We start from the raw sequence: 21,266 nt of genomic DNA on the forward strand, positions 1-21,266 counted from the left end.
AGAGGCAGTAGGGATGGCCAGGAATGTTCTCTTGATAAGTGTGTGAATTAGACCATTTTCCTGTCCTGCTGAGCATTCAAAATGTAACGAGTACTTTTGGGTGTCAGGGTAAAAGTATGGAGTAGAAAGTACATCATTTTCGACTGTGTCAATCATCATATTCTTATTGGCAGACTCAATAGCCTTGGTTTTTCTAATGACTGCCTCGCCTGGTTCACCAACTACTTTGCAGACAGAGTTCAGTGTGTCAAATCGGAGGGCATGTTGTCCGGACCTCTGGCAGTCTCTATGGGGGTACCACAGGGTTCAATTCTCGGGCCGACTCTTTTCTCTGTATATATCAATGATGTCGCTCTTGCTGCGGGCGATTCCCTAATCCACCTCTACGCAGACGACACCATTCTGTATACTTCTGGCCCTTCCTTGGACACTGTGCTATCTAACCTCCAAACGAGCTTCAATGCCATACAACACTCCTTCCGTGGCCTCCAACTGCTTTTAAATGCTAGTAAAACCAAATGCATGCTTTTCAACCATTCGCTGCCTGCACCCGCACGCACAACTTGCATCACCACCCTGGATGGTTCCGACCTAGAATATGTGGACATCTATAAGTACCCAGGTGTCTGGCTAGACTGTAAACTCTCCTTCCAGACTCATATTAAAAATCTCCAAAATAAAATAAAGTCGGCTTTCTATTCCGCAACAAAGCCTCCTTCACTCACGCCGCCAAACTTACCCTAGTAAAACTGACTATCCTACCGATCCTCGACTTCGGCGATGTCATCTACAAAATAGCTTCCAATACTTTACTCAGCAAACTGGATGCAGTCTATCACAGTGCCATCCGTGTTGTTACCAAATCACCTTATACCACCCACCACTGCGACCTGTATGCTCTAGTCGGCTGTCCCCCGCTACATATTCGTCGCCAGATCCACTGGCTCCAGGTCATCTATAAGTCTATGCTAGGTAAAGCTCCGCCTTATCTCAGTTCACTGGTCACGGTAAGAACACCCACCTGTAGTACACGTTCCAGCAGGTATATCTCACTGATCATCCCCAAAGCCAACACCTCATTTGGCCGCCTTTCCTTCCAGTTATCTGCTGCCAGTGACTGGAACGAATTGCAAAAATCGCTGAAGTTGGAGACTTTGATTTCCCTCACCAACTTTAAACATCAGCTATCTGAGCAGCTAACCTATCGCTGCAGCTGTACATAGTCCATCTGTAAATAGCCCACCCAATCTACCTACCTCATCCCCATACTGTTTTTATTTACTTTGCTGCTCTTTTGCACACCAGTATCTCTACTTGCACATCATCATCTGCTCATTTATCACTCCAGTGTTAATCTGCTAAATTGTAATGATTCACTCCTATGGCCTATTTATTGCCTACCTCCTCATGCCTTTTGCACACACTGTATATAGACTTGATTTTTTTCTACTGTGTCATTTACTTGTTTATTGTTAAATTGGCTTGTTTATTGTTTACTCCATGTGTAAATCTGTGTTGTTGCATGTGTCACACTGCTTTGCTTTATCTTGGCCAGGTCGCAGTTGTAAATGAGAACTTGTTCTCAACTAGCCTACCTGGTTAAATAAAGGTGAAATAAAAAATAAAAAATAAAAATTAAGGTCACCATTATGAAAACTTAGGACAATAAAGAGGCCTTTCTACTCACTCTGAAAAACACCAAAAGAAAGATGCCCAGGGTCCCTGCTCATCTGCGTGAACGTGCCTTAGGCATGCTGCAAGGAGGCATGAGGACTGCAGATGTGGCCAGGGCAATATATTGCAATGTCCTTACTAAGACAATGCTACAGGGAGACAGGACAGACAGCTGATCGTCCTCGCAGTGACAGAAAATGTGTAACAACACTTGCACAGGATCGGTACATCCAAAAATCACACCTGTGGGACAGGTACAGGATGGCAAGAACAGCTGCCTGAGTTACACCAGGAACGCACAATCCCTCCATCACTGCTCAGACTGTCCGCAATAGGCTGAGAAGGGCTGGACTGAGGGCTTGTAGGCCTGTTGTAAGGCAGGTCCTCACCAGACATCACCGGCAACAACGTCGCCTATGGGCACAAACCCACCGTTGCAGGACCAGACAGGACTGGCAAAAAGTGCTCTTCACTGACGAGTCACGGTTGTGTCTCACCAGGGGTGATGGTTGGATTCGCGTTTATCGCCGAATGAATCAGCGTTACACCGAGGCCTGTACTCTGGAGCGAGATCGATTTGGAGGTGGAGGGTCCATCATGGTCTGGGGCGGTGTGTCTCAGCATCATCGGACTGAGCTTGTTGTCATTGCAGGCAATCTCAACACTGTGCGTTACAGGGAAGACATCCACCTCCCTGATGTGGTACCCTTCCTGCAGGTTCTTCCTGACATGACCCACCAGCATGACAATGCCACCAGACATACTGCTCGTTCTGTGTCGTGATTTCCTGCAAGACAGGAATGTCAGTGTTCTGCCATGGCCAGCGAAGAGCCCGGATCTGAATCCCATTGAGCACATCTAGGACCTGTTGGATCGGAGGGTGAGGGCTAGGACCATTCCCCCCAGAAATGTCCGGGAACTTGCAGGTGCCTTGGTGGAAGAGTGGGGTAACATCTCACAGCAAGAACTGGCAAATCTGGTGCAGTCCATGAGGAGGAGATGCACTGCAGTACTTAATGCAGCTGGTACTGACTGTTACACCACATACTGACTGTTACTTTTGATTTTGACCCCCCCTTTGTTCAGGGACACATTATTCCATTTCTGTTAGTCACATATCTGTGGAACATGTTCAGTTTATGTCTCAGTTGTTGAATTTTGTTATGTTCATACAAATGTTTACACATGTTAAGTTTGCTGAAAATAAACGCAGTTGACAGTGAGAGGAAGTTCCTTTTTTTGCTGAGTTTAGTACTTTCAATTATTTTTACTTAAGTACTTTACACCACTGCCCCAAGGTAAACATTTGGACTATATTAGCCCACACAGCTACAAGGATGCACTTTCATCCTAGGTTTAGAACCTCATATTGTAGATTATAGAGACCTCAACTGATGTATAAAACAATATTTTGGACCTAACTTGCTTACCACTTTGCCATGTGGTTTCTTCCTTCACAGACTCCATGAAATTATGACCTCTTCCTAAATATTTGGTCACAATTCATTTCGTGTATGGTTTCCTAGAAACAAGGGATGACTCAACTAACAATTTGGCTCAACTTACCCCACTCTCTCCTATGCATTTCAGGCACTGCCTTTTTAATGGCTTCATTAGCCGGATCAAAGGCCTCTTTAGCCTCCTTTTGAGTGGCAGTCAGAACAGGTCAGGATAACCACAAATATCTGTCCTTTTCTGCCTTGCTCCATGTGGGCTATGCTGCACCAACGCAGGAACAATTGGCTGCGACCCATTAATCAATCTTTGTTGTCATCCCATCCCAATTCCACCGCCTGGGTCTAAGGCCGGGGATGGAAGGATAGAGGGAAGAGAGGAATGGAATAGAGGTGGGGTCTGGGTAAACAGAGTGATGCAGGGCTGGAAAACCCACAGCCTCACTGACCAATTAGGACAAAAACTTGCCCGGGATCGCCTGGAATTTCCACAGCGTCAAATAGACTTTGGCCTAGCGCCAAAGCTAAAGCCACACATCTCACCACTAGATCATCATCAACCCATCTCACTACAATAGCTTCCTCTCAATTATAGTTGTGGAAAACGCTCTGTTAATTTCAATGTGGTGGGTGTGACTGTTAGCCCTCCCTTTCCCTTCTTATCCAGAGAAGATATTTACTTTACATCTCAATGTCTCAATAGCATCTGTCTCACGCTCCATGACAGACCCTTCTCCCCTCCAGTGGTCCTAAGAGTCCTCCCTGTCATACATACAGACCTCTCCTGAGGTGCTTCTTCTTGGTCTTGCGGCGGATGCCGTTGACCCCAGGCACAGGCTTCATGTCACTCTTGTTTATGAGCGGCGGGTGCAGAATGGGTTTAGGGGCCCTGGTCAGACACACAGGCAGGCCAGCCGCACACATCAGGATACCGGTAATACCTGGCATAGACACACATGCATACAATAAAGAAAAGAGTCATGTTGGTTTACTATTATGAGTAAGAATGGATGCGAAAGTTAAAGCACTCAATTAAATGCAGCCTCCGGAGAAAAAAAAAGTTATTTCTAATTGCAAAAGAGGAGAACAATTACCTGCAATTGCTGGGTGAACTGGTCCAGAGACAGTAAGGTTCTTAACAGGGAGGGGAGGGACCCTACAGAGAGAAAAACATCCCATATGAAATCAAGTTTTCAAAAGAGTAAAAATAATGACACTACAGTTAGTTCACACTTTTTAAGAACCGCACATTCTCAGTTAGAACGGCCACACTTACAGATGTGGAATATGATGCCATTGTGCGAATAGTCCATGGTCACGTGTACTACACTAGCTATACCACAAACACAGTCAGGACAGCTTGACTTATCTACTGACTGTTGAACCAGGGCATGATTCAGAACACACACTCCACACAGAGGACACAGATGGTTGTTTACTCTCAGAGACATCTAAAATAGAAAGCGATAGAAAGCTGTGCACAAAGCATGTTGGTCATGAGGAGCCTGTGTGAGTGTGTGTTGGTAAGTGCCTTTTGAGAAAACATGACCTCAGCTCCAGTCTGGTAATAGAGGGCACTCCCACACAGGGCAGACCAGGCTGCAGAGAAAGGTCACCTGTCAGAGAAGATAGGGTAAGAGACCGCAGACTGAGCTTCTGTTGCTGCTGCTTCTGCTACTCTATGTGAAGAAAAATAACAACTGATCTGCAGTGATGGAGAGGACCACATAGAAGAAAAGGCAGCCATTTTGATGTCAACACAACCAAAACAGTTGAGTGCTTAGACAACGGTAGCAAAGAAAAGACAGCAACTTTGTATGACTGAATTATTACACTGTATTAACTTACATAGTATTTCAATACATGCAAGAAGCATGTCACTTAATTACAGTAGAATGATATACATTTTCTCAGTTTCCCAAAGGTGTTATGTAACATTAATACCATTGATCTAGGAGATCCCTTCCCCCATCTCTCTCTCTGTCTCTTTCTCCTCTCTCTCTCTCTCTCTCCAGCACCTCCCTTATAAAATCCCTAACGAGATGCTGCTTTGATATGAGTAGAGTCCTGTGATCCTTTGCCAGGGGATCCTTTCAATGAACTCTGGAGAAATAAAAGGCCCACGTGACCTGGACACTCTGGGTCTGACCTGCCTTATCTCCACTCACTCTCAGGGGAACTATTGTAGTGCTACGCAGGGCCAAGCCACAGAGTAGTAGAGTAGAGATTTGAAGCGTGAAAGCCAGGGTAATGACCTAAACTATAGCATTGATGTATACTACCATTCAAAAGTTTGGGGTCACTTAGAAATGTCCTTGTTTTTGAAAGAAAAGCACATTTTTTGTAAGAAGACCAGCATCCCGGAGTCACCTCTTCATTGGTGACATTGAGACTGGTGCTTTGCGGGTGCTATTTAAGGAAGCTGCCAGTTGAGGACTTGTGAGTTGTCTGTTTCTCAAACTAGACACTCTAAAGTACTTGTCCTCATGCTCAGTTGTGCACCGGGGCCTCCCACTCCTCTTTCTATTCTGATTAGAGCCCGTTTGCACTGTTCTGTGAAGGGAGTAGTACACAGCATTGTACAAGATCTTCAGTTTCTTGGCAATTTCTCTCATGGAATAGCCTTCATTTCTCTGAAAAAGAATAGACAGACAAGTTTCAGAAGAAAGTGCTTTGTTTCTGGCCATTTTGAGCCTGTAATCGAACCCACAAATGCTGATGCTCCAGATACTCAACTAGTCTAAAGAAGGCCAGTTGCATTGCTTCTTTAATCAGAACAACAGTTTTCAGCTGTGCTAACATAATTGCAAAAGGGTTTTCTGATGATAAATTAGCCTTTAAAATGATAAACTTGGATTAGCTAACACAACGTGCCATTGGAACACAGGAGTGATGGTTGCTGATATTGGGTCTCTGTACGCCTATGTAGATATTCCATAAAAAAATCAGCTGTTTCCAGCTACAATAGTCATTTAAAACATTAACAATGTCTACACTGTATTTCTGATCAATTTGATGTTATTTTAACGGACAATAAATGAGCGTTTCTTTCAAAAACAAGGATATTTCTAAATAACCCCAAACTTTTGAACAGTAGTGTATGTCAGACAGCTGTGTGCATGTGTGTCCCATGTATGCTTGAAAGACATATATAATTCAGGCGTTTCATGGAGGGCGTTGTTTATGATTAAACAACTCATTCCCACCAGAAGAGAGCAACATCCAACAAGAGCCCTTAGCGCTCTCACACGCACGTGGCAGTGCTACAGCATTTGTAAACATTACATGTTAACACCATGAGATCATTCAACCATATAACCTCTTGCTGAGCAAAAACACCCAACATCATTCCTTTCTACATTTTATTTCAAAATATGGGAAGCTAGTAACTCCAACTTTAAGCTTTTAACAAAACCCTGGAGTTCTTCTGCGGCCAGTGACCTGGTCCTTCCTGCAGCTGCAGCTGGGGCTCATGCGTTTGGGCCACTGCTGACCTACATCCTCCCTCCACCCCTTCACCAGGGCCATGGTCACGAGTCTACAGCTGCTAACCTAAAGGCCTCACACTTGCTCCTAAGATCTACTGAACATTTAGTTGTATTTACATCTATTACTAAGGCTGCTGGTCAGATTTTACCGGGAGGAAGTACCTTACAAATGTACAGTCAAGGTACACATGTTCACTGAACACATATGCGTGTAGGCTACAGTATTGTAGGAGTGTTGTCGTATTCCATGAGTTAGTAAGGACCCATTAACCTTTTAATCGCCTTGGTTCCGTCAACCCTTGGCCCTCTCTTCATTCTCTGCTCTCTCTTGTCCTCACCTCTCTCCCAGACTGACTTTCCAGCCTGACCTGAGCAGGACTTAATTAAACTGAGAGCAATGTGATTTCCTCCCGATAGAGAACAAATTAGGCCCCGTTAGAGAAATGCTGACGGAGCCATTATATCTCCTCATCTGTTTATCTTGCACCAGGAAGACAGGGGGAGAAGAGGAGAAAACTACAAAAATGCTTCATTTTATATTGATGTGATGGAGGACTGGGAGAGGCAGGCAGGCCCTGCCCAGGGAAAGAGAACAGCAGGAGTAATGCACTTCACAAAGCACCCAAAACAGACAAATAAGCAATAATGACACAGAGCATCTATACAATTTCATCGGTTTGGTCTGGATGGGCCTTCATAATTTATTCCGTTATTTATCCTTTAATTCAATCTAATGGAGACAGGGCTGAGGGCTCCAGTGGAGAGCAACGCAGTGCAGTGGTAGGGCTGTGTAATCCCTGCTGCTTCCCCTGGCCTGTTCTCACCAGATAGCTAGTTCTCCAGTCTGAACAGTCCAACACCGTTAATCAATTAACAGAAGGAGACATGAGCACCAAAACAAATCCTACTCACTCAGCCAAGGGCAGAGAGCTGGGCAGCATAGTACCATTAACTGCTTCATAATTAAATGAGCTAGAAGTGCAAGTATAAAGGATCTCTCTTACCATGCCTCCTCCTTTGGTGTCTTCATCTTCAGAACACACACAAAGAAATGAAAACAATTCTATCTTTTAGACAGCACAAACAATCTCTGGGTTTATCTGTGATCTCAAATGGGGAAGTGAATGGAGGAAGTTGAGATGAGGAAGTGGCTTGCTGATGTTGAAATGACAAAAATCACCTGCTAACTGTCTCTTTGTCAAATTCGCATCACAGAGGACTGGAGCAAACTCTGCAAGTGTCTCTGCAACTCTGTGCTCTGTACACTGCAGATAGACAGAGAACCAGAGGCCTTGTTCATTAGGAACTATCCCTCAAACACTTAATAAGGTGATATGCTCCTTATTATACTAACCCCTAGGCTACCTGGGGTGGCAGATAGCCTAGCGGTTAGAGCGCCTACATAGGCGTAGAGGCCCAGATCAAATCCCGGAGCCGACAAGGTAAAAATCTGTTGATCTGCCTCTAAACAAGGCAGTTAACCCACTGTTCCTAGGCTGTCATTGAAAATAATAATTTGTTCTTAACTGACTTGCCTAGTTAAATAAAAGGTACAATAAAAAAAAAATCCACTCTAGTTTCTTCCTATTTGGAAGAATAAGTTACTAGTTGTAGGGTTGTTTTTATACGTTGCTTTTATACATGTTATGACATTTCTTATTTAGGAGCAGAAGATCAAGCGTAAAGGCCAATTGGAAAGCGAATTGCAGGTGACAACCATTGGAAACTCAATATGAAAAGCAAATGTGAAATGCCAAGACAGACCAGTAGGGGGTGGTCTTTACTCCCCCTCTGATATTCACGATGAAGTCACAACCACCACAATGTTCGAGGAGAGTGAAACTAAGCCTGAAATTATCTGGTAGTAAACGAGTTAATTAGACTACCTTATGATCATTTACATGTTATCACAAGGTTAATATTTCAACTGCATTCTTTGTCATTGGCGACAGAGGTATTGTGTCCAATATGCGTGGGTTTTACTGTTATCTGTCCATAAATGCACTAGCTGAAATGTGTGAGGGTATTCACGAGTCTGTCTGTGACGGTATTCACGTGTCTGTGTGTGAGGGCATTCAAGTGTCTGTGTGTGAGGGCATTCAAGTGTCTGTGTGTGAGGGTCTTCACGTGTCTGTGTGTGAGGGTCTTCACGTGTCTGTGTGTGACAGTATTCACATGTCTGTGTGTGAGGGTATTCACGTGTCTGTGTGAGGTTATTCACGTGTCTGTGTGAGGTTATTCACGTGTCTGTGTGTGAGGGTAATCACGTGTCTGTGTGAGGTTATTCACGTGTCTGTGTGAGGTTATTCACGTATCTGTGTGTGAGGGTATTCACGTGTCTGTGTGAGGTTATTCACGTGTCTGTGAGGTTATTCACGTGTCTGTGTGTGAGGGTAATCATGTGTCTGTGTGTGAGGGTCTTCAAGTGTCTGTGTGTGAGGTTATTCACATGTCTGTGTGTGAGGGTATTCACGTGTCTGTGTGTGAGGGTATTCACGTGTCTGTGTGTGAGGGTAATCACGTGTCTGTGTGTGAGGGTATTCACGTGTCTGTGTGTGAGGGTATTCACGTGTCTGTGTGTGAGGGTATTCACGTGTCTGTGTGTGAGGGTATTCACGTGTCCGTGTGTGAGGGTAATCACGTGTCTGTGTGTGAGGGTATTCACGTGTCTGTGTGTGAGGGTATTCACGTGTCTGTGTGTGAGGGTATTCACGTGTCTGTGTCTGAGGTTAATCACGTGTCTGTGTGTGAGGGTAATCACGTGTCTGTGTGTGAGGGTATTCACGTGTCTGTGTGTGACAGTATTCACATGTCTGTGTGTGAGGGTATTCACGTGTCTGTGTGTGACAGTATTCACATGTCTGTGTGTGTTGTTGTTAACCACACTCTTCCTTTGTGTGTAGAGCTACTTGCCTGGGAAACGTTGTTCTCCACCTCACCCCTTTCTCTCTATCTGTCTTTCTCACAGTCTTCCCCCACAGCCTCTCACAGTTCCCTCCTGCCCACTGCACAGAGAGGTGAGAAACAAGCACTCCACCCACTCCAGGCCTCTGATTGGATAGGGCCCTTAAAAATCACCACAGGACTTCTCAGCTGTTACACACACACACACACACACACACACACAATAGTACACTCCAGCCTGTTTCACACACTCAGGTGAGATAAGGGCAATATCAATCTGCCACCTGTCCCCTCAGTGATGTGCTTCCATGAGCTGCTAACACCACACATTCCCTTACACAGAACTAGGCCTTGTGAAGTCAGTGTGTCTGCCCGAAAGACAGTATCGTTTCAATGTATACTGTCTAACTGTTTCTCTCCCCATCAGCCGTGAGAGGGAAATGGAATGAAATGAGTTAACCAGCGGGTATATTTTAGTAAAGAAAACAGGATAGGGACTGAGGTATCGGTTACAGCTCTAGATACTACTTTCCTTCAGTACTCTTCACTGAATCGCTCTCGGGTCAGACCGCTCTGCTCAAGCTCCCATTTTTCCCTGATCTATTATTCATCTCTCCCCAGTGTATCTCTGCCTCCATGGCAAATGGGTTTCCACAGCTACACGGGAGAACAGCTTTACACATGGACACACACAGGCGTACACTTCCACAAGAACACACACCTAAACACACCTAAACACACACACACACACACACAGAACAGAACAGAACAACCACCCAGTGCTTATCATCGAATAACACCAGTGTGGTAGAAATGAACGGGGTAAAATTAGAGGCACAGAGCAGATAAAAGCTATTCCGAGTGTATTGAGGCAAGCGTAAGCTTATTATTCAGGACAACCATGCTAAGATTCAAATGTGGAGCAGAAGGAAACAGTTCCCCACACTCCCCAGTGCAGGAAGAGATGAGAGACGAGACAGTACAGAGAGGAGAGGACAGAGAAGATATGGGATAAAGAGGAGAGATGAGAGAGGCAGCTGAGGCAGTATAGCTGTCAATGACCTGGAGCTCCCTCTGCAGAGCCATTGATCCCCCAGTTAACAAGAGGTGCAGTAAATCAGTAGACACACAACAGAGAGATGGGGGGGAGAGAGAGAAAGAGTGACACAACACAATGCACCAGACACATACACTATATGCCAGCAGAGGTATTGTAAAGCTGTACAGCAGACAGGTAGACAGACAGAGCAAGATGGTGTTATTTTTCCTTTTATACCTTTAATTGCTTTCATCTATTGTCATCGAATTTAAAATGCATTCCTAGTGCATTTGTGTTTTGTTTTGCAAATCTGTAGTGGAATGTAATCCAAATTAATGTCATGGTTACCCTGGTGGGATGGCTCCTCTGGCAGTGCCCATGGAAATGCGCTGGGTGCCCGGCCGGTTCAGGTTGTTCTGCCCATTGATGATGGCATGGTGACCGTGGGATTGTGCGTGGGCGTGGGAGTGGCCATGTGCAGGCGGAAGGGACGGCAGCGCCGGGGAACATGGAAAGTTGGCACTAGACAGGAGAGACTGCACCTGTTCAGCTTTGGCTTGGCCTCCTCCTGCGCTTATGTTGTTATGTTGTATATTATTGGTCCCAGCACTAGAGGTGGGGGACCAGAGGGTGGTTCCAGCGAAGGTGTTACTCTGCCGTACCACGGTGAGCGTGCCTGTAGCCCCCGAAGGCCCGGTAGCCCCCCCATACAGCTTACGGTGCTGAGAGGCCAGGATTGCATTTGAGGCAGCCCGTGTGCTGTTGACCAGGATGCACTGCTGGCAGGGGCAGGGCTGGCCGGAGCTGGCTCCCACGGGCCAAGACTGGGACTTGGGGATGGAGCCCATGATGAGAGGGTAGGCTAGGTCCATGCGTCGGCGCAGGCGGCGTTTCCTCTGGCTCTGCCGGTTTGTCTGGACCATGCTGTTGAAGTCAATGAGGTAGCAGAAGCCCAGAGAGGTCAGGTCCAGCCAGGGGTGCTGCTTCTCATAGGCGTTCTGGATGGTCACACAGATCTCCATGTCGTAGGGCGTCCAGGAGCCGCTGTCGTTCTCCCACTCCCACACCACACCCTTCCCCGGGGCCGACGACGGCTCATAGAAGTTCCTGTGGACCGGCCTCATGGTGCCTGGAGGAAGAGAGGGAGGATAGGAGGTCAGAGGAAAGGGAATAACTGTACGCATCCATCATAGATTATTCACATACCAAGATATCAAACCACTTTTCGTTTAAATCATCATGCATTTAAATTTATAATTCATTGAATAAATTGGCCACGGAAGCTTCAAAATGAAAAAGCAACCCAGATACTAATATGTGAAAATGACAGACTGTCATGATTTTCTACAGGTCTCTTTGTTGAGGAAGGGGAAGGGGAGGGAGAGACGGAGGTGTACCTCTGCCCCTCTCCTGATGGGCCCTCAGCCCCCACCTCCATTATAACACAATTATTGTGGTCACATGGGAAATCAGGACACCTCTCCACATCCATCTCCTGGCTCTCCGGCAGGGAACAACAGAACCCTTCCCCCATTTCATTTAGCGGCTAAATGCACACTCCCTTGCAGGGTAGCACCGGGGTGATAATGGAAGGATGAAGGTGTGTGTAGTGGGGCTGGTGGGGATGGGTGGGGGTCAGTGTTGGTAACCCCCCAGTCATACAGTCCAGCACCACTGGCTCCAGAGAATAAAACGCATCAGCAGAATCAGCAGCGCTGACCTTGAATTCCTGCCGCAAACTGTGGTAAAGGACTTGGCTTGGTGGCTGATTTCATTTGGAAGGCTGCTGAAAACCTCTGCACACAGACATCGACACACACACACACACACACACACACACACACACAAAAACACACGAGAAATAAAAATAAGAAAAACACGAACATGAGCCTAAGAGGGATACATTAACATGCAGATTTACTGTAACAGAAGCTAATGTAAAGACAAAGCTGCAAAGAAATATACTTAACAAAAATATAAATTCAACATACAACAACTACATGTTGAAGCTACAGTTCATATAAGGAAATCAGTCAATTGAAAAAAAATTCATTAGGCCTTAAGCCCTAATCTATGAATTTCACATGACCAGGAAGATATGCATTTGTTGGTCACAGATACCTTAAAAAAAGGTAGGGGCGTGGATCAGAAAACTAGTCAGTATCTGGTGTGGCCATCATTTGCCTCGTGCAGTGCAACATATCTCTTTCGCATAGAGTCGATCAGGCTGTTGATTGTGGCCTGTGGAATGTTGTCCCACTCCTCTTCAATGTCTCTGAGAAGTTGTTGGATATTAGCGGGAAATGGAACACGCTGTCGTACATGTCGATCCAGAGCATCCCAAACATGCTCAATAGGTGACATGTCTGGTGAGTATACAGGCCGTGGAAGAACTGGGCCACTTTTATCTTCCAGCATTATCATGCTGAAACATGAGGTGATGGCGGCGGATGAATGGCACAACAATGGGCCTCAGGATCTCGTTACGGCATCTCTGTGCATTCAAATAAAATACAGTTGACATCAATAAAATACAACTGTATTCCTTGTCCGTAGCTTATGTCTGCCCATAGCATAACCCCACCGCCACCATGGGGCACTCTGTTCACAACGTTGACATCAGCAAACCGCTTGCCCACACGACGCTATACAAGTGCTCTGTGTTTGTGAGGCCGGTTGGACGTAATGCCAAATTCTCTCTAAAACAATGTTGGAGGCGACTTATGGTAGAGAAATTAACAGTAAATTATCTGGCAACAGCTCTGGTGGACATTCCTGCAGTCAGCATGCCAATTGGGCACACCCTCAAAGCGTGTGCTGGGGACAATAAAAGGCCACTCTGAAATGTGCCGTTTTGTCACAACACAAGGTGTTGTGTCTCAAGGTGCACCTGTGTAATGACCATGCTGTTTGATCAGCTTCTTGATATGCCACACCAGTCAGATGGATGGATTATATTGGCAAAAGAGAAATGTTTGTTCACAACATTTTTGAGAAATTTGCTTTTTGTGCATATGGACAATTTCTGGGATCTTTTATTTCAGCTCTTGAAACATGGGACCAACACTTTACATGTTGTGTTTATATTTTTGTTCAGCGTATATAAATAGTGACATGCCCAAATGGAGGGTTGATTGTAAATCATGTTTCCTTGGTTATTAAAGCTAAATACCATCAGAATATGATGAAGGTAGGGTCATGACACTCCCATGAGAAATAACCCCTCACTAGGGTCAACTTGTGAATACATTACCCCATCCTATTACAGACTATAAATCATATACATCACATGTAAACCCCAGGATATAACCTGTCAAAAGAAGAAACATGGGAATGTCGAAAAGCCAAGAGCCAACCCTCTAATTAAATGACTGATTCTGGTCTAGTGTTTGTTTTTCTATGCTGTGGTATTGACTGGGGTTAGTTAGGGCCTTAAGGAGAAAGTGAAGGTCACATGTAACCAAAACAGGAAGATCCACTCACAAACAGCACCAACAACCTCCTCACAGTACCTCATATGGCTACCTGACCAATGTACTAATTTACTGTTGTATATATATATAATGGCTCGAGCCCAAAGCTGAGGCAGAGTTGTTGATCCTCTCCGTGCGACCCAGCCGACCCTGCATGCTCTTCCTGACAGGAAACGGAGAGAGAGTGGTCACTTCCTGTCTGACTCTATGTGCTTTTGGCAGCAGTATCTCCCTTCCTGGAGTCTCTCCTCCTTCTCTCCCCTGCCCTGTCTCCCCTCTCCTCCTCCCCCTCCTCATGACATCCTCCAGCTGTCCTTGCCCAACACGACAGCGGTTCCATTGGGTGAGGAGCAGTGGCTGTGTGATGTATCACTGTGTCAAGCCTCACTGTGGGACTCTAACCCTAGCTCAAACATGGGGTGAGTTGATGGCGAACTAAACTGTTAAGACTCATTCAACAAGTTCTGGAAAACTTAGTGGCTTCCTGATGATCTGTTCCCTCCCTGACAGAGTCTAATCATTCATCGCTCTGTTTAATGGGGTTGTTTTTGCCTTGAGTTGAAGACAGGTCAGTCTGATTCCCTCCCTTTGTCTTTCCTCAGGTAGGACATGTAACAAGACTGTCACTGCATCCTTCATTAGATAGCCCCCCCAGATAATACAACAGGCCTCCTAAAGGAAGTAAAAGCAGATGCAATGTCACTGGTTCTGATATTATGTGAGCTCGTGTCTTACCGCAGACTGGCTGTCATACGTGTTTGCTGATTCCACAAAACAGAGGACCAGTTACATCATCTGCAGGGCAGTTAAATCATCATAAAAGTTGAACTCTTGGGATACACAGCAGCCATACTTTACAAACACTGAACATAATCAATAGCATAAACAAATATTTATACAGTGCTGTGAAAAATAATTTTCCCCCTTTCTGATTTTCTCTATTTTGGATACCGAACGTTATTAGATCTTCAACCAAAACTTAATATTAGATAAAGGGAACCTGAGTTTACAAATAACCCAAAAAATGGATACTTAGTTTATTTATTTTATTCACAAAGTTATGCAACACCCAATTCCCCTGTGTGAAAAAGTAATTTCCCCCTTACACTGGAGTGTAGCCTAGTGGTTAGAGCTGTTGGACTAGTAACTGAAAGGTTGCAAGATCAAATCCCCGAGCTGACAAGGTACACATCTGTCATTCTACCCCTCAACAAGGCAGTTAACCCACTGTTCCTAGGCCATCATTGAAAATAAGAGTTTGTTCTTAACTGACTTGCCTGGTTAAATAAAGATTTTAAAAAATTAAACACTCAATAACTGTTTGTGCCACTTATGACTGCAACCAAATGCTTCCTGTAGTTGTTGATCAGTCTCTCACATCGCTGTTGCATGCAGAAATGCTTTAACTCAAAGACATTGGTGGGTTTTCAAGCACTAACTGCATCTCAATTAGATAGAGATTAGGTCAGGACCTCACATTTGTTTATTTTTATCCATTTTCATGTAGACTTGATTGTGTTTTGGATCATTGTCTTGCTGCATGACCCAGCTGCGCTTCAGCTTCAGCTTACAGATGGATAGTCTGACATTCTCCTGTAGAATTATCTGCTGCTGAACAATTCATTAAAATCGCAGATGGACAATTTACATTGACCCCCCCCCCCCCCCCTTGTACACTGCTGCTATTCGCTGTTTTGTTTGTTACCTATGCATAGTCCCTTCACCCCCACCTACATGTACACACCTAGCCTGTACCCCTGCACACTGACTCGGTACCGGTGCCCCCTGTATATGGCATCATTCTGGGTTTCCCATTCTAGTCCTTACTAGTTTTCAAGCCATGCCACATCCGACGAGCGTCAGAGCCAGTGTAGTAGAATTCAATCTTAATCCTGTATTGATGCTTTGCTTGTTTGATGTATACTGGTAAGATTTTCAGATATTACACGTTTCTAATTTTGACAGAAAGTGGTTTCATTTCAAGTGTACTGTTGGCTAGCTAATGTTAGCTGGGTGGGTCGCTAGTTAACATTATGTGTATGATCATATTCTTCTCAGACACATTTGCTTGACTGGTGAAACCACAGATACGGCAAGTGTTCAGTGAGCTGTTCTCTCTCTCTTCGATGTCTGGAAGTAGCTGGCAAGTTAGTACAGAACGGTTGGATCAACCATTAAAGAGTTGGGTGGGTCTAAGGCTTAAGAGCAGTGGTTGCCAACCGGTCGATCTGGTCGATCTTCAAGGCATTCCTAGTCGATAACCAAATATTTCTTTAGAAAAGCCAACAAGCTATAAAGGCTTGCGCCTGTTTTTAAAAATCGTGTTGAGCTGTTGCCGGTAGGTGCACTTGATTCAAAAGTCCTACGCACCTGGTAAGCAAAGTGTTTTCCATGAGACAAACTGGCGGACCGCCAAATCTGTGACTAAATCTAGAGCACCTACTGTGCTGCCCAATCGGATAGCTCAAATCACTATGGTTACAGAGCTTCCATGACCCTGGCCACAGCCAAGTTTAATAGGCTACTAGCCTACGCAAGATTTAATAACTTTTAAAACCATGACCACAGAGAGACTGTCAACGGATACAGCAAAGAGCTGCTGTTTTTAGGAGTGAGTTATTACTATTAACACTATTACGAAACACACTTCTCCGTACAATGTGAATTTGTGCATGAGGCAGATGCGGTGCGACTCGAGTTTCGCCATCAGGTGGAAGACTGTGTCTCCTCTCTCTGGTCAGTCTCACTGGAGGGAAGGAAGGAGAGAGCAGGTGGAAGACGGTGTCTCCTCTCTCTGGTCAGTCTCACTGGAGGAAAGGAAGGAGAGAGCAGGTGGAAGACGGTGTCTCCTCTCTCTGGTCAGTCTCACTGGAGGAAAGGAAGGAGAGAGCAGGTGGAAGACGGTGTCTCCTCTCTCTGGTCAGTCTCACTGGAGGAAAGGAAGGAGAGAGCAGGTGGAAGACGGTGTCTCCTCTCTCTGGTCAGTCTCACTGGAGGAAAGGAAGGAGAGAGCAGGTGGAAGACGGTGTCACCTCTCTCTGGTCAGTCTCACTGGAGGAAAGGAAGGAGAGAGCAGGTGGAAGACGGTGTCTCCTCTCTCTGGTCAGTATCACTGGAGGAAAGGAAGGAGAGAGCAGGTGGAAGACGGTGTCTCCTCTCTCTGGTCAGTCTCACTGGAGGAAAGGAAGGAGAGAGCAGGTGGAAGACGGTGTCACCTCTCTCTGGTCAGTCTCACTGGAGGAAAGGAAGGAGAGAGCAGGTGGAAGACGGTGTCTCCTCTCTCTGGTCAGTCTCACTGGAGGAAAGGAAGGAGAGAGCAGGTGGAAGACGGTGTCTCCTCTCTCTGGTCAGTCTCACTGGAGGAAAGGAAGGAGAGAGCAGGTGGAAGACGGTGTCACCTCTCTCTGGTCAGTCTCACTGGAGGAAAGGAAGGAGAGAGCAGGTGGAAGACGGTGTCTCCTCTCTCTGGTCAGTCTCACTGGAGGAAAGGAAGGAGAGAGCAGGTGGAAGACGGTGTCTCCTCTCTCTGGTCAGTCTCACTGGAGGAAAGGAAGGAGAGAGCAGGTGGAAGACGGTGTCTCCTCTCTGGTCAGTCTCACTGGAGGAAAGGAAGGAGAGAGCAGGTGGAAGACGGTGTCACCTCTCTCTGGTCAGTCTCACTGGAGGAAAGGAAGGAGAGAGCAGGTGGAAGACGGTGTCTCTCTCTGGTCAGTCTCACTGGAGGAAAGGAAGGAGAGAGCAGGTGGAAGACGGTGTCCTCTCTCTGGTCAGTCTCACTGGAGGAAAGGAAGGAGAGAGCAGGTGGAAGACGGTGTCTCCTCTCTCTGGTCAGTCTCACTGGAGGAAAAAGGAAGGTGGAAGAGAGCTGGAGGAAAGGTGGAAGACAGGTGGAAGACAGTGTCTCCTCTCTCTGGTCAGTCTCACTGGAGGAAAGGAAGGAGAGAGCAGGTGGAAGACGGTGTCCCCTCTCTCTGGTCAGTCTCACTGAGGAAAGGAAGGAGAGAGCAGGTGGAAGACGGTGTCACCTCTCTCTGGTCAGTCTCACTGGAGGAAAGGAAGGAGAGAGCAGGTGGAAGACGGTGTCTCTCTCTCTGGTCAGTCTCACTGGAGGAAAGGAAGGAGAGAGCAGGTGGAAGACGGTGTCCCCTCTCTCTGGTCAGTCTCCTGGAGGAAAGGAAGGAGCGAGCAGGGACTGTGAGAGGCGGTGTCTCTCTCTCTGGTCAGTCTCACTGGAGGAAAGGAAGGAGAGAGCAGGTGGAAGACGGTGTCTCCTCTCTCTGGTCAGTCTCACTGGAGGAAAGGAAGGAGAGAGCAGGTGGAAGACGGTGTCTCCTCTCTCTGGTCAGTCTCACTGGAGGAAAGGAAGGAGAGAGCAGGTGGAAGACGGTGTCTCCTCTCTCTGGTCAGTCTCACTGGAGGAAAGGAAGGAGAGAGCAGGTGGAAGACGGTGTCCTCTCTCTCTGGTCAGTCTCCTGGAGGAAAGGAAGGAGCGAGCAGGGACTGTGAGAGGCGGTGTCTCCTCTCTCTGGTCAGTCTCACTGGAGGAAAGGAAGGAGAGAGCAGGTGGAAGACGGTGTCTCCTCTCTCTGGTCAGTCTCACTGGAGGAAAGGAAGGAGAGAGCAGGTGGAAGACGGTGTCTCCTCTCTCTGGTCAGTCTCACTGGAGGAAAGGAAGGAGAGAGCAGGTGGAAGACGGTGTCTCCTCTCTCTGGTCAGTCTCACTGGAGGAAAGGAAGGAGAGAGCAGGTGGAAGACGGTGTCACCTCTCTCTGGTCAGTCTCACTGGAGGAAAGGAAGGAGAGAGCAGGTGGAAGACGGTGTCTCCTCTCTCTGGTCAGTCTCACTGGAGGAAAGGAAGGAGAGAGCAGGTGGAAGACGGTGTCTCCTCTCTCTGGTCAGTCTCACTGGAGGAAAGGAAGGAGAGAGCAGGTGGAAGACGGTGTGTCTCTCTCTGGTCAGTCTCACTGGAGGAAAGGAAGGAGAGAGCAGGTGGAAGACGGTGTCACCTCTCTCTGGTCAGTCTCACTGGAGGAAAGGAAGGAGAGAGCAGGTGGAAGACGGTGTCTCCTCTCTCTGGTCAGTCTCACTGGAGGAAAGGAAGGAGAGAGCAGGTGGAAGACGGTGTCACCTCTCTCTGGTCAGTCTCACTGGAGGAAAGGAAGGAGAGAGCAGGTGGAAGACGGTGTCTCCTCTCTCTGGTCAGTCTCACTGGAGGAAAGGAAGGAGAGAGCAGGTGGAAGACGGTGTCTCCTCTCTCTGGTCAGTCTCACTGGAGGAAAGGAAGGAGAGAGCAGGTGGAAGACGGTATCACCTCTCTCTGATCAGTCTCACTGGAGGAAAGGAAGGAGAGAGCAGGTGGAAGACGGTGTCTCCTCTCTCTGGTCAGTCTCACTGGAGGAAAGGAAGGAGAGAGCAGGTGGAAGACGGTGTCTCCTCTCTCTGGTCAGTCTCACTGGAGGAAAGGAAGGAGAGAGCAGGTGGAAGACTGTGTCTCCTCTCTCTGGTCAGTCTCACTGGAGGAAAGGAAGGAGAGAGCAGGTGGAAGACGGTGTCTCCTCTCTCTGGTCAGTCTCACTGGAGGAAAGGAAGGAGAGAGCAGGTGGAAGACTGTGTCTCCTCTCTCTGGTCAGTCTCACTGGAGGAAAGGAAGGAGAGAGCAGGTGGAAGACGGTGTCTCCTCTCTCTGATCAGTCTCCCTGGAGGAAAGGAAGGAGAGAGCAGGTGGAAGACTGTGTCTCCTCTCTCTGGTCAGTCTCACTGGAGGAAAGGAAGGAGAGAGCAGGTGGAAGACGGTGTCACCTCTCTCTGGTCAGTCTCACTGGAGGAAAGGAAGGAGAGAGCAGGTGGAAGACGGTGTCTCCTCTCTCTGGTCAGTCTCACTGGAGGAAAGGAAGGAGAGAGCAGGTGGAAGACGGTGTCACCTCTCTCTGGTCAGTCTCACTGGAGGAAAGGAAGGAGAGAGCAGGTGGAAGACGGTGTCTCCTCTCTCTGGTCAGTCTCACTGGAGGAAAGGAAGGAGAGAGAAGGTGGAAGACGGTGTCTCCTCTCTCTGATCAGTCTCCCTGGAGGAAAGGAAGGAGAGAGCAGGTGGAAGACAGTGTCTCCTCTCTCTGGTCAGTCTCACTGGAGGAAAGGAAGGAGAGAGCAGGTGGAAGACGGTGTCCCCTCTCTCTGGTCAGTCTCACTGGAGGAAAGGAAGGAGAGAGCAGGTGGAAGACGGTGTCACCTCTCTCTGGTCAGTCTCACTGGAGGAAAGGAAGGAGAGAGCAGGTGGAAGACGGTGTCTCCTCTCTCTGGTCAGTCTCACTGGAGGAAAGGAAGGAGAGAGCAGGTGGAAGACGGTGTCCCCTCTCTCTGGTCAGTCTCCCTGGAGGAAAGGAAGGAGCGAGCAGGGACTGTGAGAGGCGGTGTCTCCTCTCTCTGGTCAGTCTCACTGGAGGAAAGGAAGGAGAGAGCAGGTGGAAGACGGTGTCTCCTCTCTCTGGTCAGTCTCACTGGAGGAAAGGAAGGAGAGAGCAGGTGGAAGACGGTGTCTCCTCTCTCTGGTCAGTCTCACTGGAGGAAAGGAAGGAGAGAGCAGGTGGAAGACGGTGTCCCCTCTCTCTGGTCAGTCTCCCTGGAGGAAAGGAAGGAGCGAGCAGGGACTGTGAGAGGCGGTGTCTCCTCTCTCTGGTCAGTCTCACTGGAGGAAAGGAAGGAGAGAGCAGGTGGAAGACGGTGTCTCCTCTCTCTGGTCAGTCTCACTGGAGGAAAGGAAGGAGAGAGCAGGTGGAAGACGGTGTCTCCTCTCTCTGGTCAGTCTCACTGGAGGAAAGGAAGGAGAGAGCAGGTGGAAGACGGTGTCTCCTCTCTCTGGTCAGTCTCACTGGAGGAAAGGAAGGAGAGAGCAGGTGGAAGACGGTGTCTCCTCTCTCTGGTCAGTCTCACTGGAGGAAAGGAAGGAGAGAGCAGGTGGAAGACGGTGTCACCTCTCTCTGGTCAGTCTCACTGGAGGAAAGGAAGGAGAGAGCAGGTGGAAGACGGTGTCTCCTCTCTCTGGTCAGTCTCACTGGAGGAAAGGAAGGAGAGAGCAGGTGGAAGACGGTGTCTCCTCTCTCTGGTCAGTCTCACTGGAGGAAAGGAAGGAGAGAGCAGGTGGAAGACGGTGTCACCTCTCTCTGGTCAGTCTCACTGGAGGAAAGGAAGGAGAGAGCAGGTGGAAGATGGTGTCTCCTCTCTCTGGTCAGTCTCACTG

At 47.4% G+C, this 21,266-nt stretch overlaps 1 protein-coding gene across 1 annotated transcript in view; it reads right to left on the reverse strand.

The window, feature by feature from the left end:
- Window positions 1-21,266, reverse strand: part of LOC115111522 (E3 ubiquitin-protein ligase DTX1-like) — a 61,776-nt gene that overhangs the window by 7,486 nt on the left and 33,024 nt on the right. The window contains exons 3-5 of the mRNA XM_029637656.2: window positions 10,908-11,688; window positions 4,223-4,284; window positions 3,908-4,069 (exon numbers count right to left, since the gene is read on the reverse strand). Of these exons, the coding sequence (XP_029493516.1) occupies window positions 3,908-4,069; window positions 4,223-4,284; window positions 10,908-11,688 (1,005 nt within the window). The remainder of the gene's footprint in view (window positions 1-3,907; window positions 4,070-4,222; window positions 4,285-10,907; window positions 11,689-21,266) is intronic.

Source organism: Oncorhynchus nerka, linkage group LG27, assembly GCF_034236695.1.
Source record: "Oncorhynchus nerka isolate Pitt River linkage group LG27, Oner_Uvic_2.0, whole genome shotgun sequence".
Lineage (NCBI taxonomy): Eukaryota > Metazoa > Chordata > Actinopteri > Salmoniformes > Salmonidae > Oncorhynchus > Oncorhynchus nerka.